Below are 12,446 nucleotides of genomic sequence, written 5' to 3' on the forward strand. Positions count from 1 at the left end.
AACATAATACCCGCTGCAGGTGGGGAATTTTTGTTTCATATGCCAAGAATGTTAGAACACAACAGTGAGGAAGGGGGGAGGTATGCGATAAAAGCCGATTACTCTTTCGTTTTCTGCTCACTGGATGTTCTGTGAGGGTACGTCAACAAATATAAGCACTTTCCCAATCTTGAACGTGGTACGAACATCAACTGTAAGTAAGCTTCGATTAATAAAGTAAACAGCTAATCAGTTGCTGCAAGTTTAAATAAATAAACTCGACTTAGCTTTTGATAACGCTATGAGTATCTTCTTAAGAAGTACGTCGTGCTACTTGGTCACATTTATTAAAACTTATTACATTAATCACAAACGAACCACATGAAGTCACATACAGTAATTATAACCAAAATGTCCATTGAAATTGTAAGAGTGAAGTACCTGTTGCTTTTGAATGAAGGAAAACATCGAACACTTTTTATGTAATGTAATCGAGTAACACAGAAGAGGAAGATACTCCTAGTAGTATCGAAACCTAGGTGAAATTTAAATAAATAAACTTCCGGCAACTGATTGGCTGTTTATTTTATTAACTGACACGCACTTTCGTCCTAATCGCCTTTAGTTTGGCAGTATGGCTTCGTGAGCTGGCCAGCCGCTAAATTGCGCCATTCTCATCACTTGTGACGGGTCTCAGTGTTGTCACATAAGTTTTCTTCACTGTTTTGCGACGTAAAGGTGGCTGAACTACTTTCGATTTGCGCCAATGAAGAACAGTGTTTAGTAATCCGTATTTTGTAGTCTAAAGTTGAACCTGGAGCTGAAATTCACCAAAGACGAGGGTAATGTTTCCTCGCGGCCATGTCCTTAGCAATAAACTGAACAGCTCAAAAGCGTAATGGCAGAGCTAAGAGAAGGACCTACAATTACATCCATTATTGATGTCAATATTAACAAGCCGTGATCTGATCTTCAATAACTGACGAGTGACTGTTGAAGTGGCATACCGAATGCATTTCAGCCGTGGTTCTGCATATGATGTCATCGAGCTCAACTATCATAAGATCGGTGAAAGACGGATCCGAAAACAGCTCGACGAAGAGCACTAGTGCATCTGCCAGCAGCTACTGGGCCGTCATGCTAATGAAGGAGAATTTATTGTAATGGATCATCACTAGAGATGAAACACGATTTTATCATTTTGAACCAGAGTGCTAAATGCAGACCATGGTACGGAAACAACGTGGGTCTCCTGCAGGAAAAGTGACACGTATAGATTTTTTTTGTGTGGCCCCATCAAGGAGGTCCTTATAATGTGGAGATGTCTCTGTGCATCTACCAGACCCGCAAAGTGTCATCTCTCCTCGAAGAAAAACGGATAGAAAATGAAGGAACTTGTGAATCCACACGACACAGTCACATAATCTGAGGGCAGCTGATGTTCCTGCACTACCCGTGGCAGAGAGGAGCCCCATACATGACAGTCCTGTGCTTTTGCAACACCGTGTAGAGTAAAACGATACTCGTCCATTATTCTCTGGCCACGTTTCATCCATTTCCATGCACGCCAGAAAACGAAGGGAAAAGTCAAGGCTTTGTAGCCTATCTTGTGGCTTCATTTGGTGCACATTCTGAATCTTGTAGGGATACCAGTGTAAAATGCGCTGCAAAATCTTTTGAACTGTTGACGAAGGGAGAGACAATTCCCGTGACATGACTCGAGCACTGGCTGCAGAATTTGCGGAATATCATGCACATTCGGCTGTAACAACAGGAACTTCATTAACAACTGCCGTGGGAATGGGCCGCGTCCCTCTCCCTGATACATCATTTAATTCATCTGTTTCTTCAAATTGTTTGATCATATTCTTTAATCTACTTATTGACATGGGTCCTCTTCGCAGTTGTTTCTACCAGCGACACTCCCACAATGCAGTGCTACTACTGCTGCCTTTCGGATGAAGCACCTTTACCAGCAGTACACGGTCTTTCTTCTCAATAGCCATTGCATTTCACACGGAGAACTTCAACCTTCTAAACCCTTTACACCGACACTCACTTCACAAAAGAAATCAACATGAATCGCCAAGCAACAAGAAGCATACTGATGTCGAAACAGGAAACATATCACATTCTTGATGAAGATTTCTAGGGGCTCCAGCCGGGTGCTAGCGTTGATATCCTGCGACGATTCGGGAAGTGTCATACTACCTATCTTCTGGCGCCAGAAGATGGGTAGTATGACACTTCCCGAAACGTCGCTAGATATCAACTCTACCACCCGGCTGGAGACCCGAGAACTCTTCATCAATAGGTTACGCAGGGAAAGCCTACAGTCACATTTCACATTCTGTTATAGCGCCATTTTTCACGTGGTGGCAGGAAGTGGAACTATTGCTTTTCGCCATACACTGACAGCGCACCAATTAATGATCGTACCTATGATGTTTCAGTGTTCTGCGATGCATATATCTTGCACTGCAGCGCTCTGAACACTGTCATTTAATTATAATCACATGGGTCCCTAACAATAGAGAAACAGACATATGGTAACGCACAGATTCCCCTCACCTGCTCACTAGTTGTGCGAATGTCCAGGTAAAGACTCCAGATCCACGCAAATGCCAACGAAGTCTTTTCATACAATTTGTTCACAATATTCTGAACGAATTCTAAGGGAGGTGCGGGGAGGAGAGGAATCAGAGTACACCCATTGACTCCCAAAACATTGGCAACTTGGGGGGGGGGGGGGAGGCGGTAGGAGAAGGACGGGTAGAAAAAAGCCACACTTCCGCCACCGCCACCGCCACCTAGTGCTGTAGGCCAAAGTCGGCTGACTTCTGTTGGCTTCTGCAAGTCCATAGTCGGGATACCCTCGTTCAGGACGTTATGATCAAATAGTAGTTTTAGTAACAGTGGCTACATCTATTGTCAATACAGCTTTTATTACTCCCATTGGTATGTTGTACCAAATTAATGAACTCCTCAAACTAAAATATCACATTATCATTCTTATATTTTGTAAGTTCATAAAACCGGTATAACGCAACATTAAACACTGTTAAATATTCTTGTCATTGTGACAATGACAGCCGGCCGCTGTGACCGAGCGGTTTTAGGCGCTTCAGTCTGGAACCGCGCGACCACTACGGTCGCAGGTTCGAATCCTGCCTCGGGCATGGATGTGTGTGATGTACTTAGGTTAGTTAGGTTTAAGTAGTTCTAAGTTCTAGGGGACTGATGATCTCAGATGTTAAGTCCCATAGTGCTCAGAGCCATTTTTTTGACAATGATAAAACACATGATGTAATGCAACGGAATCCAGCGTTGCTTCGATCGGCTGCGACGCTACATGCGGCTGATGACGCGTGGCTCTCGCCCGCAGGCTGGACTGGAACCCGACGGCGCGGCTGTCTCTGGCCAGCGTGCTGGTGGGCGGCACCGTGCACTTGATGGCCATCGCCAGCGTCGACCAGATGATGATGCAGCGCTACCTGTCGCTGCCCACGCTCGCCAGGGCCAGGCTGTGAGTACGCCACACCTTTCTCCAGGCCAGTTATATCGCTGAGTAGGAAGTTAACAACCTTTCCATTACAGCAGTGTTGCAAACATACCGCATGCACTATGATCCGCTTGCTTCCTCTGTATTGGCGACAACTGTCCATACGTCAGCGGGACGGCAGTTCTTGCTGTGAAACGAGGTAGTCAGGGAGGTTTTCAGTCTACAAGGGGAGGCTAGACGCTGCGACGCACTGATTTCCACTAACTTAATCCTGCCAGTTGGTAGTCACTCGAGAGTAAATAATGTGAAATAGTTATGTACATTCTCTTCCATTTTCCAAAACAATGGAGGTCAAAGGTCATGACGCAGCGCCCATTTTGGAAAAGATGAATTTGTTAGAATACTCGAAAACAAGATTCTTTTTTCTACGTGTCACGCCCACATCCAACAAGTTCGCAAAAAATCAAAGAACTGGCGATCTCAATCTCTTACAAATATTGTGTATTGAACCGGGGGACCTAGAAACGATGGAGAGGCTTCGTCCCTGCCGTAGCCCTCAGTGGTTCACAACCCGACAACAGGCTATAGCAGTCCACTCAACTCACCGCCGCCCCACACCGAACCCAGTGTTACTGTGCACAGTTTCCACCCCCCCCCCCCCCCCCCCCTCCCTGGGAACAGGAGGTAACGTCTCATACCAGAGGAGTGTAGAGTAATTATGGTGTATGCGTACATGAAGACTGGTTGTGCAGCAGTCGTCGACATGGTGTAACAGATGCGGAATAAGGGGAACCCTTTCGCATTCGCCGAGACAGATGGAAAACCGCCTTAAAAACCATCCACAGGCCGGCCGGCACACCACACCTCGAAACTAATCCACCAGGCGATTCGTGCCGAGGATCGGCACGCCTTCCCGCTCGGGAAGCAGCACTTTAGACCTAGGGCTAGCCGGGCGGGCTTGTTACAAATATACTTCAGATTGAAATATCGCGCTAACTGTGGCAGTGGTCAAGTGATATAAGATCAGATAACAATCCATTTCTGTACATTGAATGATATCGACCTGCCACACTTGCTGTTCCTGTTAGGATTAAACCATCCCTTTACAGGTCCAGACACATTAATGAGACCACCGCTTTTGTCTGATATTAAAGTGCAGTAATATCTCACTGACGGCAGGCGGCAACACTAGCAGTGGAGGGTATATAAAGTGTGTCAGGTGGACACAGAAAACGCTGAAGTCATTATCATATCAGGAAACATAGCGAGTTACGCGACGTACAAAGAGGCACAATCATTGGCTTTCGGGCCGAGAGTGGAAGCATTTCCGAAATGGCTAAGATTGTAAACTGTTCGGATGCTGCCGTGGTTAAAGTATACCGTTCGAGATAAAATGGTTGCCTCTGAACTTCACTGACTCTCTTGCTGCACGTCTCACAGCGGTCTTCATTGCAAAAGTTGGTTAATCAGGCTTTTGACAGGCGGTTACAACAATGCGACTGGACGGTATTGCAGAGTTCTATTTTAATGTCGCCGTTATTAACGGAATAGAGCTAGCAACTGGAGTAACTCGGTCAAACAGCCTGCTCTTGTCTAAGGTCTCATGTGCTTTGAGCACCAAGGGTGATATGGAAAAGCAGTTTATTAAAAAGGAGCTCAAAGCTAACTTTATTTTACTGGATCTCCAGGACTCTGCTGCTGCTGCTTACTCTAGGCGTAGGTGAGTAAGTTTTTCGCGTAAAAGCCATGTGATAGCCTATGGACTTATAGCCGCGCATCTCTCGAATTCTTAGGTTTGCACCATATTTAATAAGTACGGAGATGTTCGTTAACCTGACAGTCACCATTTTCTTAGAGCTTTCATCCCACTTCAAAGCGGGGTCCGCCTTGTTATTAAGAATTTGGCAATGATAGCGTGAGAGGGTGTCCAGATGGCCATTCTGTAACCAACCCGCACCCCCTGGGACGGAAATTAGTGTACCCCTGCTGTTGCATCTAGTGTAAGCCATGAAACAGTGCGAACGTTTTTCAGATATCTGCGAGTCGTGTAACTGAGGCAGGACGTGGGGACCAGCTCGGTATTCACCTAGTGGGATGTGGAAAACCGCCTAAAAACCACATCCAGGCTGGCCGGCACACTGACCCTCGTCGTTAATCCACCGGGCTGGCAGTCCTACCAGAGTTCAGGAAGCAGCGCATTAGCGCTCTTGGCTAATCTGGCGGGCATTCATTAACTTCACATTAGTAATTCCAATGAGTCACTTAACAGCAATTTATTCATAGTACACAATAAGCATAGAAAGTAACTGATCTGCTGTCTGTATGTACATAAAATGCCTTCATCTGCTCGTTACCCTCAGTCGGTAAAAATGGTGCTCTCAAAGGATTACATTGTCGTGCGTCTGTCTCTCTGTCTCTCTCTCTCTGACTGTAAAGACCCCTTTTTCTCAGGAGCTAGTAGGTGTATAAAGTTGAAAATTATGTCAGATACTAAGGTCCACGGACCCTTGGCGGAGTTAGAAATTCAAGCTTGTAAGTCAATTCAGTCAAAAGATAAGGCCATTTATGTTACATATTTTGATACTCGCAAACTCCCTCATAGAAAGCTATAGGGCACTTCCACCAGAATTATGAAATTTGGCAAGAAGCAAGGTTTGACAGTAAAAGTAAAGGATGAAATTCGAAAATTGTTTATTTATAATTATACAACAAAAAATTCTTTTTGACATTTGTTACCCGTCTGTTTGTCTGTCGCCTGTTAAGACCAATTTTTTTTTTTCAGTAACAGGTAGACGTATCAAGTCCAAATTAATGTCACATACTAAGGTCTACGCTCTATTCACGGCGTCAAATATTTAATTTACAAAGCCAATGCGACCAAAAGATTATGTCACATGTTTTGACATTCGAAAACTCACTCGTTAAAGCCTAGAGGGTACTCCCCGTTGAGGTAGCATCATAAAATTTGGCAAGCAGCAAAGTTTTACAGTTCAAATAACGGAAAAAATACCGAAAACTGTTAAATTTTAACTATATCAAATTAAAAAATCATTTCGCATTAGAACATACATTGTATTAATCATCCGTCAAAAGCATAACAGCGAAATATTCCTTCAAGTAAACATAAAATATAAGTTGTATCCATGTTTTAGTAAGTAAATAAAATTATTAAATATTCCCTCTCCACACACAAAACGGTAGACCCCTGCTCGCTCCTTTTTGAATGTCAGTGCTAGTCTCAGTAACTACCGTACAGATCTTGGTAAAGGTTTTCTTAATAGTAGACTGTTTACGAGGAAATTTTATGTGTACAATTTACAAATATGTCGTAGCCAATTGGCTGAACTACCAAAAATTACAAAAGCTAATACTAAATTACGCCAAAAAAATTAAACTTAAAACTCGTTTGATGTGTTGGAGTTCATGGGACCGGTATCTTGCCAGTATCAGTATCGATATCAGACAAAAATCGTCGAGATTTTCGATTGCTGGTATGGATGAACTGCACGTATACATAATTTGTATGGAACTCTCACGCCGCGAGTCCAACTCCCAGTTGGCCAGCTTGATCCTGGCAACGTATATGAAAAGAAAAGAATTAATGAGAAGGCAAATTGACGGCAACGAAAGGCTTTCATGGACAGTGCTCGTTAGCGCAAACAAATTGACGAGTAACCACAGTTATGGACCCATGTAATAGTTCTCACACTAATGGCTAGTATCTGGAAGTAAGGTTTCTAAAATCTAGCTCGATGTCCAGTAGGAAATACAGTGGACGTCAAAGAAGTAACAACGTAAACACACTGGAGGTAAACTCACGAGTAATCTGCACCAGATCGTATTGGGTCTTTCTTACAAGCACAGCTCGGTTCCGACCAGCCAGTAAAGGAGCGGTCTTGTCATAGTGACTGGGCCGACACTCGATCAGTTTGTGTCCATTTGGGATGTTAAAACATTTCGTCTCGTGTTACATAATCTTGAATGTCTCATTTAGAGTTTCAGCTACTTTCGTAAGTTGGTTTCCTTTCAGAGCTCTGTCCGTCTTCACTGTGGGAGTCATGAGCTTGGTCCTGCTAAGCACTTACAGTGGCCTCCTCATCTTCGCCAGATACTACGACTGCGACCCACTCACCACCAAGGTATGAGCAACAAATCTGCTTCTGTTTCTTTATTTACGCATTTTTTTCGCATGGCAAGCGGGGAATCCAGGTTCCAGTCCCAGTTTGGCACAAATTTTAATATGTCACCAATCAACTGTGCCGCTGAAGTCTAATCGTATTCGCAATTGCTAACACATTTCTTCTGTTTCATACAGCTGTATATTGTTGAAATCTGGTTTCGCAGGACAAAGCGGATCAGGTTGTGGAGAGGGGCTAAGGTCAAGAACACACACAACTTTATTCCTCAAACCAATGCACAGTTTTCTCTTTAAAAACAACTAAGATCAGTTCACGGCTGAGGGCCCAAGTAACTTCTCTAGCATAAGTTTAAATGACTGCTTTTAAAACACCAGAGTAACGGCTGAAGGCCTTACTTAAGTAAAATTACAATATCTTCTCGGCTAAAGGCCGAAATAATATTTCAGAACAGCTAAGGAAATTCTTTAAAAGCCAAGCATTTACAAATCCCGGCTAAAGGCCATATTAAGGAAAATTCAAGTTAATTCTTCAGCTGAAAGCTAAATAAAAAAATTTCTTTACATAATAAAAGAGAGGGTTTAAAATAAGCTTTTGCACTGTACAACAGAAAAACATCTTAAGAAACTTGAGGCATCTTGTCGGCTGAAGGCCCAAACAATTACTCAAGAATAATTAAAGTTAACCTGAAGACAAACATTTACAGAACACGGCTGAAGGCGTTCCAAGAATTCAAGATAATTAAAGAAAAACCTTACAGAAAAAGATTTACATATTAAAGGCACGGATTCTGTAACATACGCGGCCGAAGGCCTAAATACAGAGCAACAAGAATTTTAAATGAAACACGGCTAAAGGCCTAATCTTAAGTTATTATGAAATTCGGCTGAAGGCCGTATACTAAACATAAAACAGAGAGTATTAACGCACGGCTGAAGGCCTGGCACAGTACCTGCAACCAAATAAAATGACAATCACAAACAACAAACAGTGGTGCTCAGAAGTGTTCCAAGGGTCGGACTGGACAGGAAACTCTAACCACAGTTTAGGTGAGACAGGCAGCCAAGCGTAACACTAAACAATCGGGTTGCAACACGACCTAGGGACGGCTGAACAACCAACCAACAACTTAATCGATTCCCTCTGCCGCAACCGACCAACTGCGGATTTCAGTACGCAGACAGCATTCATCTGCTAAGTGGAAATCACAGAAGCTACGCGCAGTTCCACGTAAACACACTTACACAAGAAATTGAACAATCGTAAAAGCAATCACTGTGGAACAACAAGGACGAATCTTTTGTGGCGGTGTTCGTAGCGACAAACACTTGGCTGTAGAAATGGCTTACGAAGTCACCGCCACACTTTTAATAGCGGGCCGACCGGTCCGCTGGAACAGTGAACAGAAAGATGAAAGCCCAAACACTCAGATTAAATAAAAGTCGGTACTTATCTTTATTTATGAAGATACAGAAACACAGTAGTGAACTCTGCGTCTACAGAGATCTGTCTAGTTCGAGTCGGAGCGGCTAGGTCAGCGTCGGCTGACGACAAACAACAACTCTGCTGCGATGAACACACAACTGACTAACAAGTACACAATTCGGTGGCGAGTATACAACTGAGCGGCGAATACAGAACTGTCCTAGCAAGTACACAATTCGGTGGCGAGTATACAACTGAGCGGCGAATCCAGAACTGTCCTAGCGCTCGCGACTCCAGCGCTTAAGAAGCCAGAAGCCAGCGGCGGCGCGCGCAGACTTGCGGCGATTTCCTGTATCGCTGGCGCTGCTTATGCGGACGGCGTCCGGACTTTGATGCTGCCAACCTTTTGGCAGCGGGCTCGGGTGGCATTACTGGCTAGGACATAACAGAATCAATTCGACGCACAGAGAGTTTCCACAATCGGTCGGCGACCAAATACACATCGTCTGGTGAGACGACCGACCGAACGACCAACCCAGGTCGTTCCCACTCAAGTTACGCGTGTCGGCATCGGTCGGGCGAGTCTTGGCTGTCCGACTCTGACTGCAGCTCCAGCCCGACTCAACTCGATGTCCGTTCGGAACTCGGAGACACGGCGACCCGGGCACCCTGGCTCGATCCCATCCTTTCAGAGGTAACTCTTGCCCATTGGTCACGACATCTCTGCACAAGGAAGGAACCGACCCACGCCCGGCAGGATGAACAAGTGTAGAGGCCCAGAAGCGGTCAAAAGACCCAATACACGTCGCCCGATGAGACGACCAACCGAACGACCGACCAACGGTCGTCCCGCTCCAGTCTCCATCCGTCGGACAGTTCATGTGTGTCGCCAGCGGCCGGCCGCACCACACTGGCGCTCCGTCCCCGACTTCACTGCTGCTGCGTCCGGACGGAACTCTCACAGACGACGACCCGGAAATACAGGGTGTTTCAAAAATGACCGGTATATTTGAAACGGCAATACAAACTAAACGAACAGCGATAGAAATACACCGTTTGTTGCAATATGCTTGGGACAACAGTACATTTTCAGGCAGACAAACTTTCGAAATTACAGTAGTTACAATTTTCAACAACAGATGGCGCTGCGGTCTGGGAAACTCTATAGTACGATATTTTCCACATATCCACCATGCGTAGCAATAATATGGCGTAGTCTCTGAATGAAATTACCCGAAACCTTTGACAACGTGTCACATGCAGATGAGATGTACTGCTTCAGCTGTTCAGTTGTTTCTGGATTCTGGCGGTACACCTGGTCTTTCACGTGTCCCCACATAAAGAAGTCACAGGGGTTCATGTCTGGCGAATAGGGAGGCCAATCCACGCCGCCTCCTGTATGTTTCGGATAGCCCAAAGCAATCACACGATCATCGAAATATTCATTCAGGAAATTAAAGACGTCGGCCATGCGATGTGGCCGGGCACCATCTTGCATAAACCACGAGGTGTTCGCAGTGTCGTCTAAGGCAGTTTGTACCGCCACAAATTCACGAAGAATGTCCAGATAGCGAGATGCAGTAATCGTTTCGGATCTGAAAAATGGGCCAATGATTCCTTTGGAAGAAATGGCGGCCCAGACCAGTACTTTTTGAGGATGCAGGGACGATGGGACCGCAACATGGGGCTTTTCGGTTCCCCATATGCGCCAGGTCTGTTTATTGACGAAGCCGTCCAGGTAAAAATAAGCTTCGTCAGTAAACCAAATGCTGCCCACATGGATATCGCTGTCATCAATCCTGTGCACTATATCGTTAGCGAATGTCTCTCGTGCAGCAATGGTAGCGGCGCTGAGGGGTTGCCGCGTTTGAATTTTGTATGGATAGAGGTGTAAACTCTGGCACATGAGACGATACGTGGACGTTGGCGTCATTTGGACCGCAGCTGCAACACGGCGAACGGAAACCGGATGCCGCTGTTGGATCACCTGCTGCACTAGCTGCGCGTTGCCCTCTGTGGTTGCCGTACGCAGTCGCCCTACCTTTCCAGCACGTTCATCCGTCACGTTCCCAGTCCGTTGAAATTTTTCAAACAGATCCTTTATTGTATCGCTTTTCGGTCCTTTGGTTACATTAAACCTCCGTTGAAAACTTCGTCTTGTTGCAACAACACTGTGTTCTAGGCGGTGGAATTCCAACACCAGAAAAATCCTCTGTTCTAAGGAATAAACCATGTTGTCTACAGCACACTTGCACGTTGTGAACAGCACACGCTTACAGCAGAAAGACGACGTACAGAATGGCGCACCCACAGACTGCGTTGTCTTCTATATCTTTCACATCGCTTGCAGCGCCATCTGTTGTTGAAAATTGTAACTACTGTAATTTCGAAAGTTTGTCCGCCTGAAAATGTACTGTTGTCCCAAGCATATTGCAACAAACGGTGTATTTCTATCGCTGCTCGTGTATTGCCGTTTCAAATATACCGGTCATTTTTGAAACACCCTGTACTAGCGGTCACTCCAGGGATGGTACGACAGTGCACACATCGAAACCGCTGCTGCTGCCACACACGGGCAAGCAAACCAGCAACCTAGTGACGCCAGCAAATCGAATTAAAAGGAAAAACGAGGCGACGGAACCACAAAAACAAGATGACGAGCAATAAACGACATGACCGCGAGCCGCGCACTGCTCAATTGTAGCAGAGTCTGTTCCTTCAAACAATACATGTATCTCTGAAGGACATTGCATAGTACACGGTAAAACACAGACACTTCAAAATAGTATTACATACGGGGATAGGCCGCAACAGAAATGTACAAGTCTCTCCCTGTGCGGGAATCGGAGCAACTGCGCGAGTACGGGTCGTAGACACAACGCGACATATGGGGGTTTCAGTCGGTTCGGGAGGCGTGCTCGAATAGCCGAAGTTGTTAATGTAACCGCTCGAGTAAAGCAGGATATCCGGTTCCAAGTCCGAGCCGGCACAGATTTTCATATGTTACTGATAAACTGCGCAGCTGAAATCCAATCCTACTTGTTTCACAAAGGTGCAGATCGTAGCAGTGTCTGTTCCAACAGGTCTGCATGCGTGTTTAAGGACATCGCGTAGTACATTGTAAACAGCAACACTGCAAAATAGTATCCTTTTTTGTGGGTGAGGGTGGTCTGGCAGACTGATTCTCGCACTGTTTCTGAATCTTTCGCCTTAGATTCTCTCCTGACACGCTGAAAGACGCCTTTCACCTCTGGTAAAGCCAAATAGACAGCACTGTGTTCGACCGTTGTTCGGGTTCCCAGCTAAACATGATGTCTCCCGCTGCTACGTGGACTCAAGTCGGTTTAGATTAGACCATGACAGAGGCCGATGTCGAAACAAATAGAAACTCATACACAGGAAAT

At 45.3% G+C, this 12,446-nt stretch overlaps 1 protein-coding gene across 3 annotated transcripts in view; it reads left to right on the forward strand.

Moving 5' to 3' along the window:
- The window catches only part of LOC124619612 (sodium-coupled monocarboxylate transporter 1-like), a 212,021-nt gene that overhangs the window by 129,505 nt on the left and 70,070 nt on the right, over positions 1–12,446 (forward strand). For all 3 annotated transcript variants that reach the window (XM_047146115.1, XM_047146116.1, XM_047146117.1), the window contains exons 8-9: positions 3,365–3,505; positions 7,512–7,620. In XM_047146115.1, coding sequence (XP_047002071.1) covers positions 3,365–3,505; positions 7,512–7,620 — 250 coding nt within the window. The remainder of the gene's footprint in view (positions 1–3,364; positions 3,506–7,511; positions 7,621–12,446) is intronic.

Source organism: Schistocerca americana, chromosome 6 (assembly GCF_021461395.2).
Source record: "Schistocerca americana isolate TAMUIC-IGC-003095 chromosome 6, iqSchAmer2.1, whole genome shotgun sequence".
Classification (NCBI taxonomy): domain Eukaryota; kingdom Metazoa; phylum Arthropoda; class Insecta; order Orthoptera; family Acrididae; genus Schistocerca; species Schistocerca americana.